This window comes from Amblyraja radiata, chromosome 35, assembly GCF_010909765.2.
Source record: "Amblyraja radiata isolate CabotCenter1 chromosome 35, sAmbRad1.1.pri, whole genome shotgun sequence".
NCBI lineage: Eukaryota > Metazoa > Chordata > Chondrichthyes > Rajiformes > Rajidae > Amblyraja > Amblyraja radiata.
In genome coordinates, this window is record NC_045990.1 from 20,977,525 (window position 1) to 20,997,734 (window position 20,210).

The 20,210-nt window shown below is 44.8% G+C and overlaps 1 protein-coding gene across 1 annotated transcript in view; it reads left to right on the forward strand.

The window, feature by feature from the left end:
* Positions 1-20,210, forward strand: part of LOC116991819 (adhesion G protein-coupled receptor E2-like) — a 157,268-nt gene that overhangs the window by 55,782 nt on the left and 81,276 nt on the right. Inside the window, exons 4-5 of the mRNA XM_033050784.1 lie at positions 11,189-11,226; positions 12,402-12,579. Coding sequence (XP_032906675.1) covers positions 11,189-11,226; positions 12,402-12,579 — 216 coding nt within the window. The remainder of the gene's footprint in view (positions 1-11,188; positions 11,227-12,401; positions 12,580-20,210) is intronic.

Below are 20,210 nucleotides of genomic sequence, written 5' to 3' on the forward strand. Positions count from 1 at the left end.
TTTGTTTAACTTTAATGGCATGGATGCTCACTATACTTACTCTTTAAGGGGGAAGGATGTAGATTGGTTTATGCATGCAATCAATCATATATAGGTTAGCATCACTAACCCCGCCTTACTGTGTCACTTATATTAACACCTGCTTCCTATGCTACGCAGTTCGGTAGCAGACAGGAGGCAGTGACTACTAACATGCTGTTAAGTCTGTATGTGGATTAAAGATGATCTTAAGTTACGTGCTGTGTAGATGTCATATTTACAAGTTCCTTTATCAAATCCTGTTATTACATAATACTAAATCCAGAATTGCCTTCTCCCTGGTAGGCTCCAATACTAGCTGCTCTAAGAATCCATCACAGAGGCACTCCACAAACTCCCTTTCTTGGGGTCCAGTACCAACCTGATTTTCCCAGTCTACCTGCATGCTGAAATAGTAAGATTAAACGAGAACTGACCAGTTTGAAGTTTGATCTTTATTTTATGAGGAGTTACGATGAGCAATTACGTGGAGAAGGCCGTCAACCCGAATGCGCGTCAATCTTCAAAGCAGCGGTGTGAAATCACAGATAACAGTTGTTGAACTAAAATAGTAAGATTAGAGCTGACTAGAACTTCCAGAAAAGATCTTTATGTTGCCAGGGTCGGGAGTGGAGGGCACGTAATCGCTCATCGTAACTCCTCATAAAATAAAGATCAAACTTCAAACTGGTAAGTTCTCGTTTAATCTCACTATTTTACTTCGGATTCACGTTAATGACTACGTGAAGATTTTGAAGCTCTGTGATTTCATGCCGTGGAAAACCGAGTCCACACAAGCACAACTGCATCAGTTGACCACAGATAAGGGAAACATTCATGATGCATACAGACATGACACAGTTCTAAAAACATGCTGATGCTGATAAATGAACAAATAATAATAGTAGTAACCCCTCTCATCCGAGGGGAAACTATAAATAGAATCTATAATAGAGTTGGCAAATACCCCTGGTCTGGCAAACGGGTTAAAACAAAATGTTGGAACTCGTTCGATAGACCATCCTGCAGTCGGCAGGATGTGGTCCAGAGGACCGTACATAACCCTTGCTGCTGATGTTGTAGCAGCCCTGGTTGGAGTGAGATTAAAAAATAGTATCTACTCCTGTATAAGCCAAATCCCTGTTTTAACCACCTGGAGATGGTCTGAACTGATATCTTCTTATGAGGCTTTTGTACCTAACAATCATAGCTAGTATCAGAGCCTCTAAGGCTCTAGATGACCTTGACGTAATGTTGTAAATGTGTGACCACTCATAACCGAAGTTGCATGGGGTATGCCATGAGAATTAGTTTGAGACCAGATACCCCTGGGCTGTCCTGCTAACTAAATCGTAAACATGAATTATCATATAGAGCAGGTGTACCTATCCTGCCCAGTCGCAATTTATGTAACGACTGGACCCGCTACGCCAAGGGAATAACTACCTTATGAGGGCTGAGCCTAAGCTAGGGATATAGCTGGAGCCCCCTAGTGGAGATGTGTAACACAATATCAATGTCCCATACTTCCGTGTACTTGGTCTGGAAGAACGTGTGTTAAAGATATCCTTAATAAACTGGGTATCAGAGGGTGAGACCCGACAGAGCGGGTCCCGCTCGCTGCAGCAATATGATGAGAAGCACGTTGGGCCCAGTTAATGGGACTATAACATAATTTATTGTCAAGGACCCATTTAAAAATGAAATCTAAGACATCAGTGTCCATGCCGTATTATATGTAACATAGCATTTAAACAGAAACGGTACCCATCTCCTGAAGAGGAAATGTACTGCTATTTTTGGTGCTATCCCTGCACTCTGCAGTGAGCACACAACATGGATTGGTCTGACACCTCGAGCCGCTGGAGCTGTCTTCTCGGATTCTGTAAGGCAATGAATTGATTAATCACACAAAGGCTGGTTCCCCGAGTCCCAGGCTGAACCAGCAAAGTTTTATGTTTAGAAACCCCATATAAGGTTCTACTATAATTCCTAATATTTGCGGGAACTATGGGCACATAGGCCAGTCAGACAGTACGAAAACCCTGAAGCGGGATCTTGCTGAACTATTGCAAGACCCTCACTGATGAGGCAAAATGGAGCAACGACACAAAAGAAAATTCCTCCCCCGTGTAACGAGAATGTATCTGTCGCCACTCTGATGCCACATGTCTTTACAAACTGGTGAATGAGCCTGGATGCAAACATATCGAAATTTGGTGTTCCATCAAGCCATAATGTCATAAAATACACAGTGATCGAACATCCATTCTGTGTTGTCATTGATTTTACGTGATGATACACCAGCGGCAAATAAGGTTAGGTAAATTATGACAGGATACTTTGACTTGATTGCACCCATGTGACCAACATAAGCTACCACCACAGTGTATCAACCTGGAACTGAGCATGCAGATCATGCATATCCGCACAACCCTTTAACCCATAGTATGCACCTAGTGTCTATAGGTAGTTGATACCAATAAATGAAGAATTGGTAATTCATGCAAATCCCATCCGCCTCCGTAACTAGAGATGGCATTCTTAATTTTCCATCTCAGAGCACTAGCATCAATCTGAAATACAACTGAAGCTTCATTGACCAAAACTACTGGAGCAATGTTTGTCGACCATTGTGACTTTGGTGGCTTCAGCTGGTAATAGCATAGGTCCGTTAACAATAACGTATATGGCCGTTGAGAGATTCCTACTTGCACGTTGTAGGTTCTGATAATGCAAAGGCCCAATTGCACAGCAGAAACACAGCTGCTATATTGCCAATTACACGTTATGAATAGAAGACGGCTTGATAATAAGGTTGTTACAGGCTTCTATTGATTCCAAACTCTTGCCCCAGAGCTGAGTCACAGATAAATTAATAGTTAAAGGTAAAACCGAATAATCAATAACTGTAGTTGGCATCAACTTAATTTTAACTGGATGGATGAGGAACCTCAATCTCTCAAATATAGTTGCGGCTGAAAACAGTAGATTTTAGCAAAACACAGGTTTAGAATATCATCCAGATAAGCCATAACACGTGTTTTTGAGCTCTGAGCAGTCCCAGCACCGGTTTAGTAATTTGGTAGATGACGGGTTCCCTGTGAATGGGACATATAGTATGCATCTTTGAAACCGATGCATCCTAAAGAAATCAGTTGGTTAGACAGTAACGAAGTTCCATATACTGTTGCAAATACGAGTTAAATCAATTATGAACCGACTTCCTCCATCCTTCACAATGAACAGGCCTCGCCTGCCATAATTCCATGCCTGCCTTAAACGACAACTCTGGCCAGATACCCGAGCCTGTCTCGAAAGGTGATCCTGGCCATAATACTGAGCCTGCCTCGAAAGACAACTCTGGCCCCAATTCCAAGCCAAGCTTGGTACCCTTGTACTGTGCAATAATAACCCAGTCTCATGCTATCATTATCATTTGTACAAAAACAATTGTAAATATTACCAACTTGTAAATGATCCACTACCTCATATTTCTGAAGAAACCAGACCCACCTACCTCCATGGTTACCGGTGGTCTATGGTAAGCCCAACGGCCCCTGACGTGGGTTCTATTCCCGTCCTTGATTGGAGAGTAGGAAAATGGTAGTGTATGTGGATTCCATTTTTTCTGAGCCCGGCTTGGACCTTGGCATGAAAGGCCTCTGCGCAGCTTTCAAGCTGCCGCCAGCTTTTGCTTCCTCATCCAGGTATACCTGTTGGATAAGTCTTACCTGAAGAGGAGATTCGGCGGCTGGTTTCATTTCTTCCAATGTCACCCCTGATAGTGCTGTTCACTGCCGGCACTTGTAGCATGAGGGGAACTCTGGCCCCTTCTGGGTTTTCTGCCCACGGCAGTAACCCTATCGTTTGCGAGTATTTCCTTGGAGCCATATGCATGTGCTGCAGTATGTTCCATGGACATACTTCGAATTTGAAGTCAGTTACACACTGACCACTCGCATTCCCTTCCACAGAGAGGGAGATTCATAGGCAACCCTGAGAACAGGTGCTGCCGCAGGCCCCTGAGGATACCTGCGCTGTCATGGCCCCTCCTTCGGCCCTATATCAGGTTATTTCCCCCCGAGTCAGACTGAAACTGACCCTGAATGCTCCCCTCCTCAGATAGCGAGATTGTGCAGCCCTGAAACAGGTGCCGCTGCCTACGGGTTCTCCATAATACCCGGGCTGATCACTCCCTCCCTTGTAGTATATCATTCTGAAGCACCCCTCCATCAGGTGCTCCATGTGTTAAGGCATCCGCAGATGATACCTATAGAAGGAGGGGTACCCTCCTGGCCTGACTCCCCTGAGTCCCAAGGCCTGACCAACTTCCCCGTGGTTTGACTCCGTCCCTGGATATCCATAGCGGTCTGGGAGCCGCTGACCGCTCTGTCAGCGACTCGGGTGGCGAGACCGGCTTACTGCTGGTCTTACCACTTTTTCTGGGGGAAGCATAGTGGTCTGGGAGCCGGTGACCCCATTGTCTGCGACTAGGGTAGTGAGACTAACTTCCCTTGGTCCAGCCCCCTTACTTAGGAAAGCACCGCTCGCACTTTCCCCCCCCCCCTCCCCGGGTGTCGCTGACCCCCTTGTCAGCGACTGGGGTAGTGAGACCAACTTCCCCTTGGTCTTGTCCCCCCTCCCCCCGGGAGTGTCGCTGACCTCCTTGCCAGCGACTGGGGTAGCGAGATCAACTTTCCTTTGTCTACCCCCTTTCTTGGGAAAACCACCACTCGCAGTCCCCTCCTGGGTGTCGCTGACCTCCTTGTCAGCAACTAGGGAAACTAACCCGACGGCCGCCAGCTACCCGCTTCCGCGGTCCGGACCGAGATTCCCCACGGTCCATAACCGGTTTCCCCGCGGCCCGTCCGACTTCGCCCCGAATCCAGCAGGCAAGCTCTGCAAGGAGCTTCCTGCAACACAAAACACAAACCCTAGAAATTAAATTTTAAACTTACCTGTAGGTTTCAACTTACCGCTGGCAGGAGCAGCGCACCTGCCAGTCAGCCATTGCGCAATGCGCCAGACGTAATGACGCGCATACGGGTTGACGGCCTTCTCCACGTAGTCACTCACGTGACTCCGGAGTAAAATCTTCCATAACAACCATAGCATTACCTTTACTACATGCCAATTTTAACTCCTGATTCAACTTGGAGCCTCCCACCTTTCCTTACAGTGCTGCCATATATCAATTACATTCCCCCACCTTTTACCTATAAGATGATTCCAATTCAAAAGCTTAGATGACTGGTTTTTTCCTCACATTAGTAACATAGAAACATAAAAAATAGGTGCAGGAGTAGGCCATTCGACCCTTTGAGCTTACACCGCCATTCAATATGGTCATGGCTGATCATCCAACTCAGTATCCTGTATCTGCCTTCTCTCCATACTCCCTGATCCCTTTAGCAACAAGGGCCACACCTAACTCCCTCTTAAATATAGCCAATGATCTGGCCTCAACTACCTTCTGTGGCAGAAAATTCCACAGATTCACCACTCTCTGTGTGAAAAATGTTTTTCTCATCTCGGTCCTAAAAGACTTCCCCCTTATCCTGAAACTGTGACCTTGTGTTCTGGACTTCCTCAACATCGGGAACAATCTTCCTGCATCTAGCTTGTCCAACCCCTTAAGAATTTTGTAAGTTTCTATAAGATCCCCCCTCAATCTTCTAAATTCTAACGAGTACAAGCCGAGTCTATCCAGTCTTTCTTCATATGAAAGTCCTGCCATCCCAGGAATCAGTCTGGTGAACCTTCTCTGTACTGCCTCTATGGCAAGAATGTCTTTCCTCAGATTAGGAGACCAAAACTGTACGCAATACTCCAGGTGTGGTCTCACCAAGACCCTGTACAACTGCAGTAGAACCTCCCTGCTCCTATATTCAAATCCTTTTGCTATGAATGCTAACATACCATTCGCCTTTTCACTGCCTGCTGCACCTGCATGCGAGCACCAGGCCACCATATCTAGCGCCATCACCGACTTCATCAATTCCCACGCCCTGCCCGACCAAGCTTCCAACCTCATCGTTCCCCAGCCCCGCACGGCCCGTTTTTACCTTCTCCCCAAAATTCACAAACACGGCTCTCCCGGTAGACCATTGTCTCTGCTTGTTCGTGCCCCACCGAACTCATCTCCACATACCTTGACTCCATACTATCCCCCTGGTCAAATCCCTTCCCACCTATGTTCTAGACACCTCAGACACCCTCCGCCGCCTCCGCGCATTCCACTCTCTAGGCCCTCACCCCCTCATCTTCACCATGGATGTCCAGTCACTCTACACCTCCATCCCCCACCACGATGGCCTCAAAGCCCTCCGGTTCTTCCTCGACCAGAGGAGCAACCTATACCCAGCCACTGACACCCTCCTCCGCCTAGCGGAGTTGGTCCTCACCCTCAACAACTTTATGTTTGACACCTCCCATTTCCTCCAAACACAAGGCGTAGCTATGAGCACACGCATGGGCCCCAGCTACGCCTGCCTCTTTGTCGGGTACGTTGAACAATCCTTGTTCGAGACGTACCAGGGCCCCATCCCCGACCTCTACCTCCGTTACATTGACGACTACTTTGGGGCCACCTCCAGCACCCACACACAACTGACTGACTTCATCCACTTCACCACCAACTTCCATCCGGCACTCCAATACACCTGGACCATTTCCGACACTTCCCGACCATTCCTTGACCTCACCATCTCCATCGCAGGGGACAGACTTCTGACCGACATACACTACAAACCAACTGACTCACATGGCTATCTGGACTACACGTCTTCCCACACTGCCCCCTATAAAGACTCCATCCCCTACTCCCAATTCCTCCGCCTACGCCGCATCTGCTACCAGGATGAGACGTTCCACACCAGGGCATCGGAAATGTCCTCGTTCTTCAGGGAACGGGGATTCCCCTCCACCACCATAGATGAGGCTTGCACCAGGGTCTCATCCATACCCCGCAACATTGCTCTCTCTCCCCATCCCCGCACTCGCAACAAGGGCAGAGTCCCCCTAGTCCTCACCTTTCACCCCACCAGCCGGCAAATACAACACATAATCCTCCGCCACTTCCGCCACCTCCAACGGGACCCCACCACTCGCCACATCTTCCCATCCCCCCTATGTCTGCCTTCCGCAAAGACCGCTCCCTCCGCAACTCCCTTGTCAATTCTTCCCTTCCCTACCGTACCACCCCCTCCCCGGGCACTTTCCGTTGCAACCGCAAGAAATGCAACACCTGTCCCTTCACCTCCACCCTCGACTCCATTCAAGGACCCAAGCAGTCGTTCCAGGTGCAACAAAGGTTCACCTGTATCTCCTCCAACCTCATCTACTGCATCCGCTGCTCTAGATGTCAGCAGATTTACATCGGGGAGACTAGGCGGAGGTTGGGCGATCGTTTCGCCGAACACCTCCGCTCAGTCCGCAATAACCTACCTGAACTCCCGGTGGCTCAGCACTTCAACTCCCCCTCCCATTCCCAATCCGACCTCTCTGTCCTGGGTCTCCTCCATTGCCAGAGTGATCAACACCGGAAATTGGAGGAACAGCACCTCATATTCCACCTGGGTTGTTTGTGTCCTGATGGCATGAACGTTGAATTCTCCCAGTTTTGCTAGCCCTTGCTGTCTCCTCCCCTTCCTTAACCCTCGAGCTGTCTCCTCCCATCCGACCGCCCTCGGGCCCCTCCTCCTCCCTTTTTCCTTCCTTCTCCCCCCCCCCCCCTCACCCCCTATCAGTCTGAAGAAGGGTTTAGGCCCGAAACGTTGCCTATTTCCTTCGCTCCATAGATGCTGCTGCACCCGCTGAGTTTCTCCAGCATTTTGTGTACCTTTTGCCTACTTTTAATGACTGGTGTACCATGACACCCAGGTCTCGTTGCATCTTCCCCTTTCCTAATCGGCCACCATTCAGATAATAGTCTACTTTCCTGTTTTTGCCACAAAGTGGATAACCTCACATTTATCCACATTATACTGCATCTGCCATGCATTTGCCAACTCATCCAACCTATCCCAGTCATCTTGCAGCCTCCTAGCATCCTCCTCACAGCTAACACTGCCCCCCAGCTTAGTTTCATCCGCAAACTTGGTGATGTTGCATTCAATTCCCTCGTCCAAATCATTAATATATATCGTAAATAGCTGGGGTCCCAGCACTGAGCCTTGTGGTACCCCACTAGTCACTGCCTGCCATTGTGAAAAGGACCCGTTTACTCCTACTCTTTGCTTCCTGTCTGCCAGCCAGTTCTCTATCCACATCAATACTGAACCCTCAATACCGTGTGCTTTAAGTTTGTATATTAATCTCTTATGTGGGACCTTGTCGAAAGCCTTCTGAAAGTCCAGATATAACACATCCACTGGTTCTCCCTTATCCACTCTACTAGTTACATCCTCGAAAAATTCTATAAGATTCGTCAAACATGATTACCTTTCATAAATCCATGATGACTTTTTTTTTTTTTTTTTGAAAATATTTTTTATTGGAGATAGGTACATAACCTATTTACATCATTACAGTCTTACATTTTTAAATTGATAATATTGTCAATTATTATTACATTGTCTCCAATACTTTTTGCCTTTTTTTTTTTTTTTAACTAGATAGAACTAAAGAGATAGATGAAGTAAAGAAAGAAAAGAAAGAGAAGAAAAACAAAAACAAAAACAAACAAAACAAAAAAAAATTTAAAAAAAAAAAAAAAAAAAAAAGGAAAAAGATAGTTAAAGAAGAATGGAAAAATTTATTAAAATAAAAAAGACTTCATTCGAGATATATTCGTACATTTCAGAGTATAGTATTTCATCCATTCTTTAGCCCGCGTGCTAGTCAGGTTCCTGTGCTGAACTATTCTGACCCTTTAAGTAATCAATAAAAGGAGACCATGTTCCAACGAATAATTCCTGTTTGTCCAACAGGGAAAATCTGATTCTTTCCACGTTTAAGGTCTCCGTCATTTCTATAATCCACATTTTGATTGTGGGGGCCGTAGGGCCTTTCCAAAATTTTAGAATTAATTTTTTTCCTGTTATTAAACTATAATCAATAAAGTTTCTTTGTGTTGTTCTAAGTGTTTGATTTAATTCTACTATTCCGAGTATTATTAATTTTGGATCTGGGTCCAATTGTGTGCTGGTTACTTTAGATATTATACTAAAAATATTTACCCAGAATTTTTTAATTTTTATACAGTTTGCAAACATGTGAGATAATGTAGCTTCTAAATGTTGACATTTATCACATATAGGTGAGATATGTTGAAAAATTTTATGTAGTTTTGTTTTTGAATAATGTAACCTATGTATTACTTTAAATTGTATTAGAGAATGTCTGGCGTTTAGTGAACACTGATGTATGTGTTGCAAACTTTCTTCCCAAGTATCTTTCGTTATTACTTGATTTAATTATTTTTCCCATGTTTGTCTGTGTAAGTCCGTCGAAGGAATGTCACTGTCTAATAAGATATTATATATATAAGATATTAATTTTTCTGTATTAGGATGTTTGTTCCAACATTCATCAAGAATTTCTGAATTTCTAATTCAAAAATTTTGGGAGTTCGATTTTACATAATCTCTAAGTTCAAGATATCTGAAATAATCATTTCCTCGAAGTCCATAAGTCTGTTGCAACTCCTGAAATGTCAGAAAAGTGCCTTCCTTGTAAAGTTGTCCCATATTTTTAATTCCATAATTCTTCCATTGTGTAAAACCCCCGTCCATGATGACTTTGTCCAATGATTTCACCACTTTCCAAATGTGCTGCTATCCCATCTTTAATAACTGATTCTATCAGTTTCCCCACTACCGACGTTAGACTAACTGGTCTGTAATTCTCCGTTTTCTCTCTCCCTCCCTTTTTATGCATGAGTTTGTGCAAAGGGCCTGTTCATATTCTGTGCTACTCTGCAAATCTATAGACCTAATCGGAGGAAATTACATTTGCCAATTAACCTACCAATCCTCATATTTTGGGGATGTGTGAGTATTACAGCATTAAAAGAAGCCCTTCGGCCCAACTTTACTATGCTGATCAAAGTGCCCCATCTAGACTAGGGCCATCTTCCCGTGTTTGGCCTATGTCCTTGTAAACCTTTCCTATCCCGTACTTGTCCAAATGCATTTTAAATGTTTTAGGATGTACCTCAATTACCTACTCTGGCAGCTTGTTCTTTGACATTCTATCTTTGTCCCGCCCCCTCCCTTGACAACAGTCTGAAGAAGGGTCTCGACCTGAAACGTCGCTCATTCCTTCTCTCCAGAGATGCTGCCTCACCCGCTGAATTACTCCAGCATTTTGTGTCTACCTTCGATTAAACCAGCATCTGCAGTTCTTTCTTACACACTCGGTGCCCAAAATTGCTCACAATACTAGTATCCTTCAGTAAATAGATGGTGATGGTGGAGGGTCCTTTGTAACAACATATCCTGCTGACAGCTGCTGCAGCTTTTTTCTTGTTGAAACAAAGCACTGCAGATGCTGGTTTACCAAAAATAAATACAAAATGCAGGAGTAATTTGGAGGGTCAGGCAGCATCCCTGCAGAATATGCAAAGGTGACATTTCTGGTTGGGACCCTTCTTCAGACGGTTTGTAAGATGAGATGAAAAGTGGAAGAGAGGAGGGGCAGGACAAAGCACTGCAGGTAATAGGTAAGCACAAGCAAGGGAGGGTTGATAGGCAGATGGGTGGACAAAGGCCAGAGGTGAAAACGCACAGGGTGTGAGACAAAAGGATTAAAGAGTTGTGATTTAGGAATCTGGAGGAAGAAATGTCGGGGGAGGGGAAGGTGAGTAATAGGTGCCCGGCCAGTTGTGGCCCAGGTCAGCAGAGGGAGGAAGAAAGACGGTTGGCTGGGGGTGAAAGGGGAGGGGATTCCTCTGTCCCACCAGGCCATGTACCTATTTCTTCCCAGCCCCCTCATTTGTCCAACCATTTGCCTATCAAAACCCCTTTGCCTGTGCTCACCCATCGCCAACCACACTTTGTCCTGTCCCTCCTTTCTACCAGCATTTTTGGCCCCCCATACGATCGGTCCAAAGAAGGGTCCCAACCCGAAATGCCTCCGGTCTAAATTTTCCAGGGATAGTGCCTGACCTGCTGAGTTATTCCAGCATTTTGTATCTTTTATCAACTGTTTTCTGTTCTCTTCACAGATTTGATAAATCTTCGCCCGAACAGTTCATCTTTTGCGGTAAGCTCATGTTTTTCAACGGTGCGCACTGGAAAAGGGGGAGGAAGAAAAAATCAACTGTGTTGTTGCTATGGATTGGAGAATTCAATGTTCATACTGTTGACTTGCAAACTACCCAAGCAGAATATGAGGCTTTGTTCCTCCAGTTTGAGTGTGGCCTTATTCTGACAATGCAGGAGGCCCCTGGACAGAAAGGTTGATATGGGAATAGGAAGGGGAGTTAAAATGGTTAACAGCTGGGAGATCCAGTCGGTCTTGGTAGACCAAGTGCAAGTGTTCAGTGAAATGATCCCTTTGACTGCACCTGGTCTCACTGGACACCAGTAATGTAATGCTGAATGCAGTAGATGAGATTAGAGGAGATGCATCTCACCCGAAAGTACAGCTGGAGTCCTTGGATGGTGGTGAATGAGGAGGTATAGGCCAAGTGTTACATCTCTTGCTGTTGCAGGGGAATGTACATGAGGATGGTGCGGTTTAGGTGGGACGGGATGAGGGAACCAAGGTTTGCGGAGGGAGTGGTTTCTGCAAATGTTGCTGGAAATTGAGGGTGTGAGCTATAGGGGGAGATTGGGCAGGCAGGGAGTGTGGGAGAATGAGGGGTAATCTTACAGAAGTGTATAAAATCATCAGGGTTATAGATAGGGTGAATGCACAGTTCTTTTTCCCCAGGGCAGAGGAATTAAGGACTAGAGAACATGTCGAGAGGGAAAAGATGGAACCTGAGGGTAAACATTTTCATATAGAGGGTGGTACATATATGGAACGAGCTGCGAGAGGAAATAATTCAGCGAGGCGTAATAACAACATTTAAAATACATTTGGATAGGTACACAGACAGGAAAGGTTCAGAGGGACATGGGTCAAATGTACATTAATGGGACTAGCTTCGATGGGGCAACTTGGTCAGCATGAACAAATTGGGCCATAGTGCCTGTTTTTTAGACTTTAGAGATACAGTGTGGAAACAGGTCCTTCGGCCTACCAAGTCCACACTGAACAACATTTCTATGCTTGTACATTGGATGGAAGGAGGGAGATGATTGCAAATGAGTAAGAGAATAATCAATAAATTGAAGGATATAGAGCAGTGTAGAGGATTGGATAGAGTACATGTTCACAGGTGCTTAAAGGTTGATCAAGTGCTGATAAAGGCACTGTCTCTATCCCAACAGGATATTGATTCATTTGCTGAGGTTTCTACCACGAGTTTGTTAAAGTTTTGCAAGAGAAATTCAACAGAATTCTTCAAGTTGGTTTCCAATTTCATGGAAGTCATGGAAAATTATGCAATTGCTGCTGCCCGGAAATTACATCACCAACAAAAGGCAGAGTTCTCTTCCAATAACTTGGGTAATGTAACAATCTTGTTTTTCTAGTGGTGTTCAATAAAGTTCTGTTTTAGCCATTGGTTTAAGGTAGACAGTTGGTACCAGCAACCATTGAAACTGTTTAGGTCTGGCAGTGAAGGAGGAAATTGGTGTACTGCTGGAACCAATGATCTTTCGTTGGAAGATGGAATTTCGTTGCTCAGTTTTGTGCAATGACAATAAACATATTCTATTCTTCTATTCTTTCTCATGGGTAACACATCAATGTTTACTGATAGCATCACCGCCTGGTTCTGCAACTCAAAGGCCCATGAACAGAGCTAATTACAAAAAGTGCTGGTCCGATATGATACAATAGAACTTTATTTATCCCAGGTGGGAAATTGCCAATAGTCATAAAAACGCAAAATACATGAAACATGAAATTAAAGTGATGAGTGGAAAGAATTAGGGATTTGCGAAGATTGGGGAGGAGGGAGGGGAGGGGGGGTAGTCAGTCTCGGTCTTCCCCACGACAGAAGGGGGAGGAGTTGTACAGTTTGACAACCACAGGGAACAAGGATCTCCTGTGGTGTTCTGTGCTGCATCTTGGTGGAACCAGTCTGTTGCTGAAGGTGCTACTCAGGTTGGCCACTTTGTCATGGAGGGGGTGAGCTGTATTGTCCAGGATGCTCCACAGTTTGAGGAGCATCCTCCCCTCCCATCAATCCAACTCCACCTCCAGGATGGAGCCAGCCTTCCTGATGAGTTTGTTGATCCTATTGCCGTCCGTGTGTCTGCCTGTGTCCGTGTCCGTATCTGCATGAACACACCAGCCCACACCATTCAACAGTCATTGACTACACCTCTGTATTCACCTCTGTATTCAGCTTCCATCGCCTCACTGATGCAGCCCACAATTGCAGAGACAGACAAACACTTCTACAGGTGGCAGTAGTCCGGGTTATATCCGAGGTGTAAATGGTGAGCAGGAAGGGAGAGAGGACCATCCCTTATGGGGCCCCTGTGTTGCTCACTACCATGTCCGAGACACAGTTCTATAGCCTGTCACAATGTGGTCGGCCAGTCAGTTAGTTGGTGATCCAGGACACCAATGGAGCATCCACCGGCATCCTCATCAGTTTGCTCCCTAGCAGTGCAGGCTGGATGGTGTTAAAAGCACTGGAGATGTCAAAAAACATGACTCTCACATTGCTTCCTGGCTTATCCAGGTGAGCATAGGAACGATGGAGCAGGTGGATGATTGTGTCCTCAACCCCCATCTTTGTTTGGGAAGCGAACTGCAGGGGTCACAGGTGAGTGGGCACCAGCCTCTCCAGGGACTTCATGATGTGTGAAGTCAGTGCCACCAGTCTGTAGCCATTGGAGGATCTGGGGTGTGTCCTCTTTGGTACAGGAACCAGGCAGGATGTCTTCTACATCACAGGAACCTTCTCAAGGCTCAGGTTGAAGATATGCTGGAGTACTCCGCACCACTGGCTGGCTCACGCCTTGAGTATCCAAGGGCTGACACCATCAGGACCCGTGGCTTTGCTAGAGCAGTCTGCTAAGCTCTTTTCTCATCAGCTCAGCCTTGATGGTCAGGTGCCACAAAGAAAGTGTGGAGGAAGTAGATGTTGGGTACATGGAAGGTAGACAAAAATGCTGGAGAAACTCAGCGGGTGAGGCAGCATCTATGGAGCAAATGAAATAGGCAACGTTTCAGTCTGAAGAAGGGTTTCGACATGAAACGCTGCCTATTTCCTTCGCTCCATAGATGCTGCCACACCCGCTGAGTTTCTCCAGCATTTTTGTCTACCTTCGATTTTCCCGCATCTGCAGTTCCTTCTTAAACATGTTGCGTACATGGATTTAAGTAAGGCATTCGACAAGGTTCCCGCATGGTAAGCTGCTCTGGAATGTCAGATCCCATGGGATCCAATGAGAGATAGCTGAATGGATATCAAATTGGCTCCATGTAAGGAAGCAGAGGTTGATAGTGGAAGGTGGCTTCTTGGACTGGAGGGCTGTGACTAGTGGTGTGCCTCAGGGTTCGGTGCAGGGCCCATTACTGTTTGTCATCTACATCAATTATTTGTGTGAGAACATACAGGGCAAGATTAGCAAGTTTGTTAATGATATAAAAGTGAGTGGTTTTGCAGATAGTGAAGATGGTTGTGAAAGATTGCGGCAGGATCTGGATCGATTGGCCTGTTGGGCAGAGGAATGGTTGATGGAATTTAATACAGAGGAGTGTGAGGTGTTGCATTTTGGGAGGTCAAACAAGGGCAGGACCTACACAGTAAATAGTAGGCTTGTGGTGTTGTAGAGCAGAGGGATCAAGGAGTACAGGTACATGGTGCCTTGAAGGTCGAGTCGCAGGTAGTCAAAAAGGCTTTTGGCTCTTTGGCCTTCATCATTTAGAATATTGAATATAGAAGTTGGGAGGTGATGTTGCAGCCGTATCAGACGTTGGTGAGACCGCATTTAGAATATTGTGTTCAGTTCTGGGCAACATGTTACAGGGAAGTATTGTCAAGCTTGAAACGGTTCTGAAAAGATTTACGAGGATGTTGCCAGGACTAGAGGGTATGAGCTATAGGGAGAGGTTGAGTAGGCTGGCTCTCTATTCCAAGGAGTGTAGGAGGACGAGGGGGATCTTGTAGAGGTGTACAAAATCATGAGAGGAATTGATTGGGCTGATGCACAGAGTCTCTTGCCCAGAGTAGGGGAATCGAGTACTAGAGGAGATAGGTTCAAGGTGAAGGGGAAAAGATTTAATAGGAAACCGAGGGGTAACTTTTTGACACAGTATGATGGGTGTCTGTAACAAGCTGCCAGAGGAGGTAGTTGAGGCTGGGACGATCCCATTGTTTAAGAAACAGACAGGTACATGGATAAGACAGGCCGGGCCGGCCCTAAGCCGATTGGACCTTTTATTCCAAATTGGGCCCCGCTCCCAAGGGGGGCCCCGCGTTAATTTTCCGTATTTCATATGGAAACTCAAATTCGCCATACGTTTTTTTTACAAAACTTACATGGTTTTGTACATGGAATACAACCGCTGTACGGCTATCAGACACAAACAATGTGTTAACGACTCTAGCACTTGCGTTAACAGCCAGTTGCATTAACAGCCAGTAGTTAACAAGTCGTTATCCAATGCGTCATCAATGCATCGATCTGCATTCCTCAGTAAATGTGTAATTGTATTTTAGAAGAAGTATTCTACTTCTTCTTCTTGTAGGATTCCGGCAGTGTAGACGCTGCTAAGCGTATTACTGCCCTCCACAGGTCAAAGTTTGAACTAAATCCTTACATACAGTCCTGTAACTTGCAGGAATTGAAGAACAGCCCTGGATATCAGTTGATGTTTCTCACTGTGTCCAAACAAAGATGAAACAGAAAAAGCCTCAACTCCAAGTCCTGTCAGTCTAACAAACAATACTTCTCTTTCTACCCTGTACTTTTTACATTCTAGGAAAACATGCTTAACTGTCTCATTACTCCCACATTCACACAAGCCAGAAACATGTTTCCCTACAATGCACAAATAGTAATTTAACCCACAGTGTCCCAACCTCAATCTATACAGTTTAACTGAGTCCCTACGGGACAAAGATGTACAGAAACATATTTTCCTAACTTCAGATTGTATAGAAAAGTAGTGTCTACCCCTGACTTCCATTTCCCATCCTCTCTGCCATTCTTTTGTTAAGCCCTCTTTAATTATTTCTCTCAGTTCCACTCTCCCCAATAATACATGGATATCTATTTCTCTTCTTAAACTCTCCTTTGCTATGAGGTCCACCTGCTCATTCCCCCTCACCCCAGCATGCCCGGGAACCCAGCAAAAAGTGATGTTACACGCAAACCCAATTCTAGAAAACACACTCATGATTTCATTTAGAATGTCAGGACGAGCTTTAGATTTCCCTACTCTTAAAGTTTCAAGAGCAGCTGCAGAATCAGAACAGATAATGACTTCACTAAAACTGGCTTCCTCAATCCACCATAGAGCCCATTGAATTGCCATTAATTCAGTCGTGAGAACAGAGCTTCCATCAGAAATGCGCCGGCCAATCTTCAACCCAAGCTGCTCCACATACACTCCAAACCCAGCTCTCCCACTAACTGGATCTTTAGATCCATCTGTAAAAACAATCAAAGTGCTCTCACTGATTGAATTAAGATATTCCACTATTCTTGGAGTCACCTCACGCTTATCTTTTTCCTGAAGAAAAGCAAGCTCAATAAACAGTTCAGGAAGAACCCAATGGGGCACAGGTAGCCATATTGTATGCTCTATAATACCCCCTTGTTCCAAACCCAGCTTCTTAGCCCACTGATTTATAATGACAAAAAATGTGTTATATTTGTTACCATCATCAACCTCTTGCAACAAACACCTTGCTGGGAAGGTATCATTACACCCACAAAGTTTAGCCCAGTAATGTAACCCTAGCTTAATGCGCCTTAACCATAAGGGCATTTCTCCCATTTCAACAATCAGGGCAGGGACTGGGGAAGTCCTGAAGGCTCCACAGCAAAGCCTCAAAGCCTTTGCCTGCAACACATCTAGCCTAGCCAGAACAGTTTTAGACGCAGACCCATACACAAAACACCCATAGTCAAGAGAAGATCTGATCATGGCCTGATAAATTAGCAGCATTGTCTCCCTGTTGGCCCCCCACTCACACCCAACCAGACTTCTCATAACATTCAGAACTTTTCCACACTTCAACACAATTTTACCTACATGCACAGCCCAAGTCATACGCTCTTCAAACCAAACACCCAAAAACTTAAAAACCTTTACCTTCTCCAATAGAGACCCATACATATACAGCCCTAACTTAGGTAACTTTCTTTTAAAACCAAATACCATATATTTAGTCTTAGAGGCAGATATTTTAAAGCCCCATGTGTTCCCCCATTCCTCTACAGACACTAACACTCTTTGAATCTGTTTTAAAACAAACTCTACATTACGACCTCTTTTCCAGATGGCCCCGTCATCTGCAAACAAAGACAGACCAAATCCTCTCTCTAATTTACAAAATATGTCGTTTATCATGATATTAAATAAAACTGGACTGATAACACTTCCCTGCGGGGTTCCATTCTCTATTTCTACAGTCTCTGAGCTGACACTACCAACCATTACTTGTATTGTTCTATTCAATAAAAAATCCTTAATCCAGTTGAACATTCGTCCCCTGACTCCCAAGTCAAAAATTTTAATCATTAATCCCTCCTTCCACAAAGAATCATATGCCTTCTCAATATCAAGGAATACACTCACTGCTATTTCCTTGCTTCTAAATGCCCTTTTAATATCCTGATCCAAAACTGATACAGACTCCATTGTAGACCTTCCATTCCTAAAGCCATTCTGTACATCAACAAGTAGTCCTCTGGTTTCTAAAAAATAAACTAGTCTGTTGGTTACCATCCTCTCCATAATTTTACAGAGCACTGCTGTGAGCGCTATAGGGCAATATGAACTAGGGTCAGATGCCTCTTTGCCTGGTTTTAAAATAGGGACCACGACTGCATGTTTCCATTCCTTTGGTAAATAACCCTCTGCCCACACAGTATTAAACAAAGCTAAGATTTCATCAAGTACAATATCATCCAGATGTTTAAATAACTCATACGACAACCTATCTCTCCCCGGGGTGGTATTTGCCCCAGACATAATTGCATCCTTCAACTCTTTTATGGTAAAAAACAGATTAAAGGTATTATCATTTACTAAACTCCTCTCCAGCTTCCACTGATTAACTGCCATCAGCTCAGTTCTCTTTCTACACCTCTCCACTCCCATGCTTTCTGATCTATGCACTGCTTGAAAACTGTCAACACACATGTCTGCTTTTTCCTTATTGGAGACTGCTACCACCTCACCCTTCTGCAACACTGGTAACAAACTTATTTTGTATACTCCTGACATTCTACGCACAGCTGACCACAAATGCCTTACTGGAGTTTCCGGGCCTAGCGTACCACAAAACTTCCTCCAACTATTCCTCTTTGCATCCTTTACAACTCGTCTTGCTACTGCCCTTAGCCGCTGTACTCCATTGCATTGACCAAAATTGGATACTTTCTTAATTTTCGATAGGCTATATTCCTATTCCTTACAGCTTCATCACATTCTTTATTCCACCAAGGAACAGACATACGGGACCTAGGTTCCTCCTTCACAGGAATAGTACAACAAGCTGCCTCATGAATCATGAGACTAATGGAAGTATTCCAACTATCTACAGAACCCTCACTATTAACCTCTCCAACTAAACTTTGAGCCTTCTCTTGGAATTTATCCCATTTGGCCTGAAAAAAGTTATATCTAGGGACTTTCTTTTCCACTTCTCTCCTCAAATCCCTACCAAACCTACATAAAATTGGATAATGATCACTACCCAGTGTATATCTATCCATTACATCCCATTCACCAATTCTTGCTAAATTTGATGAAGCAATTGATAAATCTATGTGGCTGCAGGTGTTTCTCACAATATTATACCTAGACGGCCTTCCATCATTTAACAATACCAACTCATACTTGTCTAGAAATTCTTCAACAATAACACCATATTTATCCCTGTGATCACTACCCCATAAAGGATTATGCGCATTAAAGTCTCCAATCCATATAACAGGACACCTTACCTTCTCCATTATCTCATCAAAATCTGACAATATCAAGGGTTGACAGGGGTTATAATAATTTATCACAGTGATAGAATTCTGGCCGCTCCTAACTTCCACAGCCAAAACCTCAAGATTAGAATTAATGTCAACTTTCCTATACTGCAACCCAGTCTTAACAAAAGTTGCACAACCCCCACCTGATCTATCAGACCTGTCTATTCGCACACATTCATAACCTGGGATTACAAAATCTAGACAGGGCTTTAACCATGTCTCTTGGATACATATTAGTTCTGGTGCTTCTTTAAATTCATCAACAAATCTCTTTAACTCTTGACCGTTTCCAATCAGACTCCGGGCGTTCCATTGAAGTATATAAAACATGGTGTTAATGAGGATCCCCATCATCCACCTCACTGACATACTCCATGCTGCTAGCTCTCGACAACTGTGACCTCTCCATACACTGACTCTCCGTCATGTATTGATGCAACTTTTCTGGCAACTGCTTTACACTGAGGAACCTTTCAGCTGCCCCCACCACTAACCTGATGATATCTGACCGGTTAGCTGCTTTCTTAGCTCCTACCAGCACATCAGAAACAAAAGACAGAAATGACTCCTTATTAAAAATCAACATGTCAGATGGAAAAGCCGACGGCAAGTTTGGCACAGTGATCTGGCTTCCTAGCACCATTCTAGTCCCAGCGCTCACATCTCCGCGTTCTCTAGCCACCCTTTGAGCTGCCTCTGCATATGACACGTTGTTCTGATCCTTCACTTGCTGCACTCGCTTCGCCTGAACAAAGCGCTCACAACCATGAAACCCTGCTGCATGATCCCCATCACAGTTAGGGCACTTAGGAGCCTCTGCCTTGCAATTTTGTATTACATGATCTCCACCGCACTTTGCGCACTTTCTTTTACCCCGACAAGACCCAGCAACATGTCCAAACCTCTGACAGTTATAACAGCGCAACGGTGGTTTAATGTACTCCCTCACTTGATACGCCA